Raw genomic sequence first — 15,661 nt, 5'->3', positions numbered from 1 at the left:
AGAAATTGTGTAGGTGCTTAGTGTAACTCTAGTCTAGATTATATTATTTAAGACAAAATCAGTAAGTTTTAATAGGAAAACCCTTGTCAGATAGTTGAGGTTGTTAGAATCGGATGAGGCTGTCAATCATTGTATTTATAGCTAAGTATAATAAAAATTGATAGCACCTTAAGGGAGGAAGTAACCTGTCATCATTGCCATTACATTTTTTTAATCATGTGTAAGAATGTGGTCTTGAGGATCTTGACAAAAAGTATCTTAGAGTAAATGATTACCATTTCCTCTATAATTTTTATAAAACTTTGCTCTAATTTTGTAATTCATTTAAAATTGTAGTAATCTCATAAATTATCATCTTTATAAAATGGACTGGAATATTTTTCGTGGTTTTGTCTTCGTTATTTGAATAAACATTCATTCCGTCATCATGTTTCTTTTTCTTTGTTATATTTCATGTTGATTACACATACATAAGAATTTACAGAGTACTCTTGGCAGGCATAGTAAATTGTAGTGATTTTCAGCAAATTGACTACTTTCTATTATATTGGTTTACTCTCTGTTTATTTAAAGACCATATTTGTTTATTCTCTTTTAAAGGCTTAGATATTTAATAACATGAGATTCATGGTTTTGCTTTAGGTTTTTAAAAAGTTATTTTGGAATAATAAAAATGAAAATATAATATGATTATTCATTCCACAAATATCGAGCATTTAGTGTGTCATAAGTTACTATTTCAGAAGCTGCTGTAGAACCATTTTTTAGGTTCATTTAAAATCATATTAAATATTATGTTTTTTTTAGAGTGAACCAAAAAAGTAGTTTTCTGTACATGTTGCCTAGTTAACCTTTAGGTGGCTCTTTATAATGGAGTGATAACTCATTTTTAAAACAAATGCCTTAGGTCCTAGTTATGGTTATGCTAATTCTGTAGTACAGCTTTACGTAGGTTATTTGATTCTCCTGAACCTCAGTTCCTCTTGGCACACACCAGTGCCGCTCATTTGTGTCCTCCATTCAATAGTGAAGAGGTCCGGAGCGGAGTACTGTAGTCAGATGTCAGAGCCCGCTTGATGGTACGCCTAGTGACTCTTTCTAAGCCTCCTTTGCCATCTCCTCCTCTTTCTTACCTCTGGAGGACTCAATTCTCTGCTGCCTTCCCTCTCTCTTCTCTTCTCACGCCAAGACCATTCGATGGAATGTGTCCCAACTTACCTGCTTAAAAGCTTCTGCTTGATTGTTTAACAAGTATTTCAAATGCTTCCCTACCTTTTAAGTGACTTGTCTACTTTACATAGTGTCCGGTCGCAAGCCGAGAAGCACACTTGATTGATCCTTCTCTTCCCTTCACATCACTGCATTCTGCCACTTCTTCCTTGTTTTAAAGTCATTTTATTGGGGGCCCATACAACTCATCACAATCCATACACACATCAGTCATATAAAGCATATTTGTACATTCGTTACCCTCATTCTTCTTTTTTTTTAAAAAATTATTTTATTGAGGGCTTGTACAATTCTTATCACAGTCCATAATACATCCATTGAGTCAAGCACATAGTACCGCTTCTTCCTTTTAAAGTATGTCATGAACCAGACCACTTGTGACTTTCTTTTTGTTTTTGTTTTTTCACCTTTTACGTTCTCGACCCCTCGCATAGGATCCTCGTCATCACCACTCTCAGTTCTTGCCTGTGTCACTGTGCTCTTGCATCTTCACTGACTTCTGCTCAGCAACCAGAGGAATTCTCTAAAAGCAAGCCATCTATCAGTGTTGTTTCCTTACGCATGACCTTTCAGTGACTTCTCATCGGTAACTCTGTGCCGTAGCCTGTAAGTCCTTCTCTGACTTCACTTTCTGCTCTTTTACTTTTCACTGCTTCCTGGGGTTTGCCATCCTTTTTGCGTTTTACAGCCACCTAGATGTTTCCATCCTAGGCATTGAGCAAATGTAAAGCTATAAGGATATTTCAATAGAGTAGATTTTTCTTCACATTACTTGCCTGAAATTAAATTGTAGGTGTGTGCATATATGTGTGCACTTGTCTGTCTTGCTCAACAGCATATACACTTCATGAAAGGAGAGACTTTCTGCTTGGCCACTACTATGTCTTGTTTTGGCACCTCATACGTGGTATCCAGTGAATTTTTATTGATTGGAAATATGAATGAAATGAAGAAATATTTTATGTTTCTATTTACATTATTATTTTGTAGGATCATCATCAGGAGATATTAGAAAGGGTCAAATTTCCCATTTGTTCTTGGGAAAATGGAAATCACACGTTAATAAGTATTTGTCATAACTGAAAGATTTATGAAATACTATGCTTTTTATAAAATATATAGGACAATACATAACCTTTTATTACTCTTATAATTCATTAAAAGCGGAATAATGCTTTTGGAAAAGTATGTTTTAAAATCTGATAGCTGGTGTGGTACGCATGTATAGCTCTAAGATTTGATCTCAAATATTCCCATTAATAAATAATTAACAACACTGGGGGGGCAATAAGGCTTTTAAGGTCTTCTAAGTTATAGAAAATGCCACTTGTAAGAAAATTTGATGTAATTCTTTTATGAATAAATTCTAATAAATTTCATTCATTGGTAGGATAAAGACCTGGGTAGAATTTGACACTGTCCTTAGAAGTTATTTAATATGTTCATATCTTTGTCCACACACAGTTGGCACTTAGTCAGTCTTGACCCAAGATTATATAAAAAAAAACACATTCTTTCTTATTATCCAGTAATTAATTTTTGAAAATGGAATGTGCATAGCTAAATATTAGAAAATATTTTATAAATATATAAAGTATAATTTAGAAAATGCGCAACCAGAATTGTATGTATTATTGAAGGAAAAATTTAGCCATTTAGTCTTAATTCGTGGTTACTTTCAGTAGCACATAGGATTTCTGAGAACAAATCGCTTTTGGTCCCAGCCAGGGGTGGATATCTTAAATTGAAATTGATTTATGTTTGTACCATAATAGCTGACATCGGCAAAATGCTTAATAGCTTATAAATGTTTACATACATTACTTCATTTACCCCATGAAACAACCTGATGGGGGTAAGCAGTATTATATCCCTGCTTTACTGATGAGGAAACAGTCTGAGTTCATGAGAATTGTCCTGAATCACACAACCAATAATAGGATAGATCTCAAGTTTTGTTCCAGTTAGTTTGAACCTCAAACCTGAGCCATCTCCCCAACATAGTGCTAGTTATCTAAAATTTTAAAAGTCAGGTGAGCACGAATCCAAGACACAGTGGCATCTCTCTCTTAAGCATTTATGAAGTGCTCCTCTTTGACCCGAGTGATGGATTGACTAGGGTTAAGTGTCGTATGATGCTGAGCATTCTGTATCTCAGGAACCTGATTGCAGTTGGGTCTGATTAATATGATTGTCAGATTTTCATTGTTTCCTTAGGAAGTAATATGAATCGTTAATGGAAGGAAATTCTAACATAGTTTAATATCAGTAAATGGACTCAATGAGTACTTTGATCATTAACTTTATAGTAAGTGCAAAGCAATTTGAGTACACTGACAATCTTCAAAATAAGGAGAGTTAGCTTTCTCTGCGATATAGTCAATAGAAAACTACCTTCTAAAAGATAGACTTAAAAATATTTTCATCATCAATGTATGCTTTTGCATGTGATATACGGTCTTTTCTGCTTGCGCTCGTTGTCTTAGTCAAGTCTATTCTGTGAGTTGTGCTTATCACCTATAAGTAGTAAAATACATTTCAAATTCCCCAAACAGAACACATTTGACTCTATTACACAGGATATTCCTTTTCATCATTTCCAAGGATGATTTTAGTGATATATTTTTATTTAAAATCAATTGCATGTTTGGTCTCTAAGTTTGGAAAAGCACTATCTCAACTATTTTCTTATGGCCTACATTGCGCTCCTACCCTAGTGTTTTTCTAGAAACAGCACAGTATTCTTGGAAAGGGTAGGAGCTATTAGTAGAGCAGAAAAGAAAGCCCCTCCATGGCAGATGGGAATCCTTAGAGCTGGAATTTTGTTCTTTTTTGAATTAAATTTTTGGGAATAAATGTTCCCATTTTTCCCTTTTGGAATATAGAAACGTTGAAACTTTTTATATGTATATATGTATTTGTTCATTCTGAAATGACTTGTCATATTTTAGGTCGTATGTGAGGATCGAATACATGGATGGGGTATGTGTCTGAGTTCCACTGTAGATGTGCCCCAAGATGATAGTAAAGGGGAGGCCATCTTCTGATCCTTTTTCAAAGTTCTGTCAGTGCCTCCTGTTTTCTGAAACTTCTTCTTCACTGTCCTATTTAAAATAGCTTTCCCTTTGAATCATTGCAGCCCGACAACTGATGTATTGGCACATAAAGTTTGAGTCTGTTTACACCTTGTTTTGTTTGTGTACTTGTTTTTACACTCTGGCATTTATTTACTTGAGAATTTATAAAGCAGATATTGAAATGGCAATTCCTAATAAGCAATTAGGACCATATTTATCCTTTCAACAATCCTGCTTTGTTCAGGGCAAAATGGAGAAAGATAATGCTGTTTGGTACCTGAAGCAATCATGCATTAAAAGGAGAAAAATGGAGTCTTTCAATCTGAAATAGCTGTCCTCAGAGAGAGAGAAAGAAGCAAAGGAAATAGATAACAGGCAAACATGTAGAATGTTCATACTTCGGGTATCTGAAAAGAGGGGTGTAGCATTTGAGTGTACTGTTCTTGCCACTTTTTTGTAAGTGTGAAATTTCTTGACAAGTTACCAAAAGAAATCTCTTGACAAGTTACCAAAAGACCACTCCTCCTCTAGGTTAAAAGATGGAGCATAGCTTCGTAATTGATAGTCCCCATTTTTCTTTTCCACCTCACCTAGTGTCTAACGCCTATCGTTCTTTCCTAACAATGAGTCAGACAAGTCGGGGACCCGTGCCAGTGTGATCAGTAAGGAAAGACCCCCGTGAAGCGTCGTGGAGGCTCTGTCCATTTGCAGTGCCCGTGGTCACGTCCAGCCGTCCACTCTGTTTCTCTCAACGTGGAGTTTCTTTTCCATCAAAAGGTCATATTTGGGTTAATTACCCCAAACACACAATCCATTGTGCAATCTTTTTTTTCCACTTCAAAATCACTGTTGAGTTATGACCCTAATTAACTGTGGTTGCACTCTTGCACTGTCTTTAATGTTCATCATTATGGAAAAGGTTATAAGAACAGTGGAGGTGGAAGAGATGTTAGCTATACCATGATGTCATGAACACCGACATTGGGCCTGGCAGGTAACAAGTGCTCTGTGCTCCTTTCTTGAACAAACCACGAGTGGATGACTGGCTAATATTGATCTCTCCCCACTTCCCACCTCCTGACCCCGAAGGCTGAGGGTTTATCATGCACTGTCTGAAAACCCTCAGAAGTGCTTCCCTGGTGTTGCCCGTCTCTGACGATGGGGAAGTTGAAGCTGACGCAAAATCCAAACTACTAAGCCAGGATTCTAATGTTAGAATTTTGCTGATTTTAGTCACTGTCCTCGCTGACAAACAATTTCCGTCATAGCATTTAGACCTAACGGGTTTTTCTCTTTTGGATGATTAGCCCCGATGGAGAAGAGCTGGGGTTTTGTTCCCTCTTAATTAACTTTTAAATAATCGTGGCTGGGAGAGAGGGTCTCTCTCTCTCTCTCTCTCTCTCTCTCTCTTTTTTAAATTAAAATCATATTGTTCAATATGATAGGCCCTAGCATCTGACATTTGTGTTTAAATGTAAATTGCTTCAAGTTAAATAAAATATGAAATTCTGATCTTTAGCTGCACCAGTCACATTTCCAGTGCTGTAAAGCCACATGTGCTGAGTGCTACTGAATAGGAGGACAGCTCCAACCCAAACCAAACACATTCACTGCTGTCGGGTTGATTGCAACTCATCGAGACCCGACAGGGCAGGGTAGAACTGCCCCGGTGGCCTTCTGGGACTGCAACTCTTTATAGGAGCAGAAAGCCTCATCTTCCTCCTGGGGAGTGGCTATTGGTTTCCACCCGCTGGCCTTTTGGTTAGCAGCCCAGTGAATAACCATGATGACACCAGAGCTTCACTGGACAGCACAAGTAGAGACACTTCCCCTCATCGTAGAAAGTACTACTAGATAGTATTAGACTTTAGAATTTCAGCTGAAACTAGTAAAACCTATCCTGGAAGCTAGATTCCATGATTACCAAAGTCTCAAGCAATCAATCACCTTGGAAAATTTTCTTGGATGTTAACATAACTTAAAATAATGTATTTTAATTACTTCCAATTGACTAACCAATTACAATAAAAAGAAAATTAGTATTGGGAGCAAATGCAGAATGTTAGACAATGCTTGACTTAATAGATGTCTAAGATGCATACAAAAATAAATCAGGTTAGAAATGATTTATTGTGCAAATGTTTTGAGAATGATGATGGCAACAAACGTACATATGTGCTCAACACAATGGATGGATGTATGGATTGTGATAAAAATTGTATGAGCCCCCAATAAAATGATTAAAGAAAAAGGAAATGATTTATTGTGTTCACCTATATCATAAAAGAGTGGAGCACACAGAGGAAAAATATAACTATTTAAAAAAAGCTTTTATTATGAACTATTTCAAGTACAAAAATATATATTTATTTTAAATATTAAAAGAGTAGTCCATATTTTTTCACAGTGGTGGCATAAAGGAATTTATATATGGACATTTAGCCACCTGGTTATTAAAGAAACATGTTTTCGTTGTTGTTATTTTTTAATCCAGTCAGTAAATTTGCCAGGATTGCATTGACCTTTTTGTGGTTTGTTTTTTTTAATTAAAACCCCATTGTTCAATATGATAGGCCCTAGCATCTGGCTTTTGTGTTTAAATGTAAATTGATTCAAGTTAAATAAAATTTAAAAGTTTGATCCTTAGCTGTACCAGTCACATTTCAAGTGCCAAGTTCACAGGCCAAGTCGGAAAGCATACACTCAGGGCAACAACTTCCCCTCTCTGAGCCCACGCTGCGCATCAGTTTGTGAGCAACTGGGCTAGCCGCTCACTCTGTGAGAGCCTCATCCCTAGCCTGTACCTTCTGTGCTTCCTCCTGTATGGCACGGATTGAGTTTTAAGGCTAAAGATCCACTTTCTGAGAGTTTGGCAGTTTCATCCATCATAATAGATGGGAAAATACGAAGTTGAATGGGAAGACTTGAAAATTAGATCTGTATATAACGTAAGATACTATTAAATCCATACATAACCAGTCTCTGACACCGAGACAATGCAGACTCATATGAAACCCTATGGGTTTCCAAGACTATTACTGTTTACAGGAGTAGAAAGCCCAGTCTTTCTCCGGAGAGCTGCTAGTGGTTTTGAACTGCTGACGATCTAGATCACAGCCCAATGCATTACCACTACCCCACCAGGGTGCGCATTCTCTCTATATAGTACAATTACTTAAGTTATATTGAATTGTTTTGTTTGTTTGCTTATTTTCCCAGTTAAAAAAATCAAGAAAAATGAAGAACACGGGTAATTTAGCCTCAGAAAAAGGAAGTCTAAAGACTGGGCTTAATAGCTATCTCCTAGACAACCCCTTCCACCACCACCAAAACAAACAAGCACCTCTCTGTCATTGCATTGATGCAGACTCATGGTGACCCTACAGGACAGGGTAGAACTGCCTCCTGTGAGTTTGCAAGACTGTAACTCTTTACAGGATTAGAAAGTCATGAAGACTGTTTCCCATCTTCACAGAAGATGTTCTTATTTTCCATTGAGAAAATATTTTTGTGCACTCCGTCTCTTCTCCCTGCCTTGTTAAGAGCAACAGTGCATGTTTCCTTAAGGGTTTCATCCTCACTACTTGCTTAGCTCCAAGAGATAGTGAAGCATTTAATCACTAATGAATGAAGGAACTTGTACCAAGTGAAAATCGTTGCTTCTGACCCAAGCACATTAGGAAGTTGTACATGTGAACCCATGTCAGTAGCTTGGTCCCCTAAGAAAGGAGTACCCATCAAATGATCATGAGCAGCCCCTTTCTTTGGGATTTTGCAGCTCACAGTTTTGCATTATCTGTAGCATGTCATGTGTAGATAAAGTACCCAAACATTTAACTAATGGCATGATACAAGGGACCACAATGCCTGTAATCAAAAGCAGGTCTTTGAGCAATTTCTCCTGTTTTTGAATACTGACTTTGGAATGTATTGTATGAATTTCCCAGTGCAAGTTGACTTTCCTGGTAATATTTTTCTCACAACAAAGGATTGGTGTACTTGAACTAATGGGACTTGCTTTTGCCATTAGGTTTCACGAAGAACCTCAGTGGGCCCCTTCCATCCTACCTATGCACATCTCAGAGTTTTTCATTCATTTTATATGCTACTTCCTGCTATGCTTTTGTGTGTATGATAGATTAGGAATATGATCATTTCCATGTTCCGGTCCCATCCAGTTTTTCTCTAGACTGTGAGTTCTTGAGGGAAGAAGCTGGTCTTCACTACTCTGTCTTGCATATAAAAATGTGCTGGCATGGAGTCAGCACTCCAGTAAACACTGTAATTGAACAATAAAGTACAAATGCTTTTCAATGAGAGGCCTTTGGGGCCTCCTCTTATTTATATGCCAGTTAATCCCACTACTTTTTAGTATTGGGAAAGCACTCCCTGAGCATAGCCTTGATATGGGAAACACTATCTTATGTTTGATTCTTTTCTCTTTTAGGAAGAATCCTCAGCACAAGATAGAATATAAACATAGTGCCCCTCCAGGTAAGAAGTGCTGCTTCCAGAACCGCGAGATAGAACTTTAGAGTGAAATATGTGCTGTTTTTAGCTACTGTACATGTTTGAAAACCTCTGCTTCTCTTCGTTGTTTGAATTGCTGATTTTAATTATTTTTTCTAGATAAAAGCAAAACGATAAACCTTTTATATGTTTTCCATAAAATACACATGTATTCTGTCACTTTAGGATTCTTTTGTTTGTGATCACCTAAAAACAAAATCTCAAAGTGGCATGAGAGATATTGAGAACTCATTGACTCGTATCACTGAGAAGTCCAGAGGTAGGGCTGGATGAGACAAAGTCCTTTGCTCTCACTTAATAATGTCATCGAGGTCCTAATATCCTTCCATCAATCTGTCTTTACAGGGCTTATTGCCATCCTAGGGCTGGCTTTCTTCCCAGCTGTATACAGCCCTGTTCAATTATGGCTATTAGCATTTGTATTAAAAGCTCTTGCATCTAAGGAGGCTAGTTAGGAAAATGTGCTCCGTTTACTGGCTTAAGCCCTCAACGAGACGGATCGACAGTGCTTGCGACCATGGACACAGGCTTAGGAACAAGTGTGAAGATGCTGGAGGACCGTGCAGTCTTCTGTTCCGTTGTACACGAGGTCACTCACAGTGAGTGAGAACTGACGCCATGACACCTCACAGCAACTGGCTGCGGCCATGTTCTTTCCTTTGAACTGATTACTAAGACTATCGATTCCTTTATGCCACTCCTGGAACTGTAGTCAGGGTCACTTTCCTCAGAACCCCAGGCATCCCCATGGGAAAAGGGGAGAGGACAATGAGTAGACACCAGAGAAGCAGCCAGCAAACGTCCATCAGTCCTCTTTACGTCCATCTGTTTGACTTTCTGTTTCCCCTGCTTTGAATGCTAAGCTTTTTCCTTTTATGATTCTAATTTCTCTGAATCGTTGACATAATATGGAGTCCAATTCAGCACATGGTATTTATTGCTGCTGGCAGAAAATAAACTGTGCAATAAAGGCTACATTCATATACATATGTATGTGCATACACATAACCAACTTGTAATCAAATGATTAAAATGATATATTTAACCAGAAGGGAATTCCGCTTGATATTTCTTATTGAAGCATACTGTAGTACTTTAGTATTCTGTTATGTGTTCCCTTTAGTGAGGTGAATATGGAGATTATCTGTTGCATATTATGCTTTCTAACCAGGGACTATATCTAATGATGCAGCATTTATAGTGGAAGGAATAGCTTTCTTTTTTAGAAATAATTTTGTTGGGTTTTAACAGTTTTATTGGCACTTCATCCACACATTACACAATTCAATAGTTCAATCATATTAAGAGGAATTGTACAATCATTACTTGAATCAATTTTAGCAATTTTTCTCTCTCTTCCTCTACTCCCCATGCCACCCCCATGGTTAAATTGCTTTTAAAATGAGTTGTATAATCTATTAATTCTAGTGCTCCCTCCCCCTCCCACATACATTGTTTGCTTCCCCAAACCCCTCACCGTACCTGTCTCCCACCTCCCACCCCAACCTCCCTTATAAACCCTTGCATCAGGTTTTTGGTCTTTTTTTAAGATCATTTTTATTTGGGGCTCTTATAACAATCCATACATCAATTGTATCAAGCATATTTGTACATATGTTGCCATCATTATTTTCTAAACATTTACTTTCTATTTGAGCCCTTGGTATCAGCTCCTCTTGTTTTCCCTCGCTCCCCGCTCCCATGCTCATGACCCCTTGATAAAGTATAAATTATTATTATTTTCATATCTTACACAGACCTCTGTCTCCCTTCCCCCCATGGTTTCTGTTGTTCCTCCCCCTAGGAGTGTGTGTGTGGTTATGTGTCCATCATTGTGATCGGTTTCCCCTTCTTCTGCTACTCTCCCTACCTTCCCCCTACCTTCCCAGTATCACTACTCCCATTTCTGTTCCTGAGGGTTTTATCATACCTGGATTCCATGTGTCATAAGCTCCTATCTGTACCAGTATACATGCTCCGGTCTAGCCCAAAATGAAAGACAGGACTGGGATTATGATTGTGGGGGGTGAGGAGGCCTCAGAGAACCAGAGGAATAGTGTGTGTTTCATCGGTGTTATACTGCACCCTGGTTGACTCATCCTTTTGTTGTGACCCTTCTGTGAGGGGATGTCCCATTGTCTACAGATTGGTTTGGGGGTCTTCTGATGCCTGTTAGCTGATCCTGTCAACACCTCATGATCGCACAGGCTGGTGTGCTTTTTCCATGTGGGCTTGTTGCTTCTCTGCTAGATGGCCGCTTGTTGACCTTCTAGCTTTTAAGACCCCAGATGCTATATGTTTTGATAGCTGGGCACCATCAGTTTTCTTCACAACATTTGCTGTGCATCCGTTTTGTCTTCAGTGATTGTGTCAGGAGGGTGAGCATCACAGAATGCCTGCATGAGTTATTATCTCTATACATCTATTCCTTTTGTGCTTTGCAAATTGGAAAACCCAACAGAAACAAAATAAAGTAGTAAGGATAAAATAAACAGAAATAATGAGTAAGAAAGAAAAGACTACCATAAATATTTAATAGAATAGAGAAGAAATTTTTGTCATGGAACAAGCAAGAAATACTTGCACCTAGAACAATTTCAGGTTCGGTCAAGAGGGAGGTCAAGTGACCAGGTTGTCAAGTTCGATCCAGTATAATCACGATTACAATGATCTCTACCTGATAGCAAAGCTGTTAGAGACCCTGCCTGCGGCTAGAAGGGATCTGCAGGTGGGTTTTAGGCTCCTACTATCCTCCATATCCTTCCACAATTGATAACGTAATCCATCTTGTTGTGGGTCTTCCTCTTTTTCACTGCCCCTCTACTTTACCAAATATGATGTCCTTTTTTTCAGGGAATAACTTCTCCTAATAATATGTCCAAAGAATGTGAAAAGTCTGGCCATCCTTGTTCTAAGGAATATTCTGGTTGTACTTCTTCCAAGACAGATGTGTTCATCCTCTAGGAAGTCCATGGTATTTTCAGTATTTGTCTCCATGCATTGATTCTTCTTTGGTCTTCCTTATTCAGCGTCCAAATTTCACATGCATATGAGGCTCTTTTCATTCAGCGTGCCACCTTGATCCTGGTGTCGCCATGGGCCACCGCCCTGCCCGATGTTACCCGTATTGTAAGAACAAGCCCCACCCAAAGTCCCGCTTCTGTCGAGGTGTCCCTGATGCCAAGATTCGCATCTTTGACCTGGGCCAGAAGAAGGCAGAGGAGGATGAATTCCCACTGTGTGGCCACATGGTGTCAGATGAGTGCGAGCCGCTCTCCTCCGAAGTCCTGGAGGCTGCTGGTATCTGTGCTCACAAGTACCTGGTGACAAGTTGTGGCAAAGATCGCTTCCACATCATCCGCATCCACAGGTGTTGTTGTGCGCTGCGGCTGACAGGCCCCAAACTGGGATGCGAGGTGCTTTGGGGAAACCTCAAGGCGCAATGGCTAGAGTCCACGTTGGCCAGGTTATCATGCCCATCCACACCAAGCTTCAAAACAAGGAGCATGTGATTGAGGCCTTGCAGAGCCAAGATCAAGTTCCCTGAGCGACAGATGATCCACATCTCCAAGAAGTGGGCTTCACCAAGTTCAATGCCAACAAGTTTGAGGATATAGTGGCTGAGAAGCACCTCATCCCGGATGGCTGTGGAGTCAAATACATCCCTCACCGTGGCCCCTTGGACAAGTGGCGGCCCTGCGTTCATGAAGGCCTTGGTAGCCCTGCGCTGCCTCACTTGTACCCACCAAATAAAAATTGAACTTCCTGGGGAAAAAAAAAGGTTATGGTCAGGCCCACCTCAGTTCTCAAAGTAACCCCCTTGCTTTTCAAGAGGTTTTATGCAGCAGATTTACCTAATACAACGTGTCTTTTGATCTCTTGACTGCGGCTCCCATGAGCATTTATTGTAGATTTAAGCTAGATGAAATCCTTAGCAACTTCAATTTTTACTCCTTTTCTCATGATGTTACCTATTGGTCCAGTTGTGATGATTTTGGTTTTCTTTACACTGAGTTGTAATCCATACTGAAGGCTGCAGTCCTTGAGCTTCATCAGCAAGTGCTTCAAATCCTCCTCATTTTCAGCAAGCAAGATTGTGTCATCTGCGTATGTGTAGCAGGTTGTTAATAAGCCTTCTTCCAATCCTGATGCTACATTCTTCTTCATATAGTCCAGCTTCTTGGATTACTTATCCAGCAGACAGCGTGAATAAGTATGGTCCTGACAGCTCTCTTTCCTGTTCCTTTGTTCGGCTTCCACATAAGCACAATGAAGTACTCTGGAATTCCCATTCTTCTCAACGTTATCCATAATTTGTTAGGATCCACCTACTCCAATGCCTTTGCATAGGCAATAAAACACAAGTAAACTTCTTTCTGGTATTCTCTGCTATCAGCCAAGACCCAGCTGATGGCTGCAGAGATTTTCCTTGTGTTTCACCATCTTCTAAATCCGGCCTGAACTTCTAGCAGCTCTCTATCAATGTCTTGCTACAGCTGTTTTTGAATTATCTTCAGCAAAATTTTCCTTGTATGTGACATTAATATTTTTTAGAATTTACACATTCTGTTTGTTCCCCTTGGAATGGGCACAATTAATGGCTTTCTTTCAGTTGGTTGACCAGGTAGCTGTCTTCCAAATTTCTTGTCATAGTGAGTGAGTCCTACCAGCGCTTCATCAGCTTATTAAAACATTTCAGTTGGTATTCCATCACTTCGTTGAGCCTTTTTTTCCCCATTAATGCCTCCAGTGCAGCTTGAAATTCTTCCTTCATTGCCATTGGTCTTGATTAGATTCTGCCTCTTGATGTGGTTGAATATGGATCTGTTCTTTTTGGTATAGTGACTCTCTGTATTCCTTATATTTCTTCAAATAATTCCTGCATTATTCCGCTTTTACCCCTAGAATACATTAATATTGCAACTCGAGTCTTGATTTTTTTCATCAGTTCTTACAGCTTGAAAGATATACTGTGCAGGTTCTTCCTTTGTAGCTTTTCTATGCCAGTCTTTGCACATTCCATTAGGATGCTTAACTTTGGCTCCACTAGCGTCCCTTTGAAATTATTTGCTCAGCTCGTTGGCTTCATCACTCCTTACTCACTTGATCTGCCCCAGGACCACGAACATGTTGTAGAGCTTCTTCTGACACCCACATTGGTCTTTCTTTCTTTTTTAAAATCATTTTATTGGGGGCTCATACAACTCTTTATCACAATCCGTACATACATAAATTGTATAAAGCACTTTTGTACATCCGTTACCCTCATCATTCTCAATTTCCTTTCTTTTTATTTTTAATGACCTTTTGCTTTCTTCTTGTACGTTCTTGACATCATCTGACAACTCATCAGGTCTAATTAGTCATCAGTATTCAATGAGTCAAATCAGTTCTTCATACAATCGCTGTTGTGTTTGCAGCTATGTACCCTCATGTCAAGTCACGCCCCATCTGTCAGTGAAGGTGTCGAAAGCAGTGCTCCATCCTCACCATCATGATAGACTCTACTCTGAGGAGGCAGCTCCTCCCCATCCACATCTGGAGTTCCTTTCAGTCCGAGGGCCTCATCAGCCTCTCTCAGACCATGTTCTGCTGTGATTCATACGGTTTTCAGTGGCTAATCCTTCATAAATATCTGATGGCATAGTTTAAATATATGAATTTTCTTTTAAAAGTGTTTTTGAATTTTCATCGGTAGTATTTTCTCAGCATATCCTTTTTAAAAGAAATCCTTTTAATTCTATTGAAAAGGTAAGGTTGTTCTTTTTTTTTAAGAGTAGTCACAGACTTAGAAAAATATTGTGATGCGGGTGATAGGTTTCAGAGCAAATCAGAAAAAAATCAGTTTTTCATTCAACAGTTTGCATACCTTTTGTTTCATGTCGTTAGTTGTAATCTTCCTAATGTAACATCCTTTATCCCATTTTCTCCTTGTGTTTACTTTTCTCATTTCACTTTCTTTCCTTCTGAACTTTGTTCATGATTGAATGTTGCCTTTTTTATCTTAAATTGTTGAGTATTCTAAGAAGCATGTACCTTCTGTGTTACCGTTCACCTTATAGACTTTTATTTAGCTGACATTGATCCGCAGAGATGAGGTCAATTCCAGGCTGAAGAATGAGGAAGGGCTGTAGGCTTGAGGGTTCCTCTGGTCTCTCTTTCACTGCCCTCAAGTGAGTTTTGACCTGTGGCGACCCTGTAGGACAGAGTAGAATAGCCTCTGTGGGTTTCTGAGACTGTAGCTCTTTATAGGAATGAATGTGTGAGTAAGTGAATCAGAAATAATATTATATATAAAGCTAAGTGGTTGCTTAAAGTGCAAGAGTTAAAAATAAGAGGTCTGTTATATAGTAATGCAATAACAGTGATCCACAAATAGATAAATAAATACTTGGCTATAGACAGTATGAATTGGTGTAGGAGGCAAAGTGAGACGACATTCATGAATACACACACACACACACACACACACATATATTTTACATAGGATATTTCCACATGTGCATTTACTTATGCTCCAAATATGTCCGTAAATGTGGTGGAGCATACAGCGGGGGAAAGTTATAAAAGCTTCTTAGACATAACCAAACACCTTGCTGGGCCAGAAAGTTCAGGGCCATAGCTTGGAAGACTAAAAGTCAATCAGAATAACATAGGCCATGGATACAATGTTCTATATCACACATTGCAGTGAGTGCTGACTTTAGTTTTAAAAGTGTGTGAGTGGTCATCTAATTCCACTTGAAGGTCTCTCTCCAGATGGAGAAAAGATGAATGAAGGAAATCAAAGGAATATGGAAACAATTAGTCAGGCAACTAATGGA

At 38.9% G+C, this 15,661-nt stretch overlaps 1 protein-coding gene and 1 pseudogene across 1 annotated transcript in view; both read left to right on the top strand.

Annotated features, from left to right (window-relative positions):
* Window positions 1-15,661, top strand: part of APLF (aprataxin and PNKP like factor) — a 95,635-nt gene that overhangs the window by 73,713 nt on the left and 6,261 nt on the right. The window contains exon 10 of the mRNA XM_045294089.1: window positions 8,755-8,801. Coding sequence (XP_045150024.1) covers window positions 8,755-8,801 — 47 coding nt within the window. The remainder of the gene's footprint in view (window positions 1-8,754; window positions 8,802-15,661) is intronic.
* On the top strand, window positions 11,933-12,597 carry LOC105979313 (annotated as a pseudogene).

Source organism: Echinops telfairi, unplaced genomic scaffold (assembly GCF_000313985.2).
Source record: "Echinops telfairi isolate 266 unplaced genomic scaffold, ASM31398v2 ScPeMD7_2573;HRSCAF=3158, whole genome shotgun sequence".
NCBI classification, from domain to species: domain Eukaryota; kingdom Metazoa; phylum Chordata; class Mammalia; order Afrosoricida; family Tenrecidae; genus Echinops; species Echinops telfairi.
This window is presented reverse-complemented; position numbering and strand designations above follow the sequence as displayed.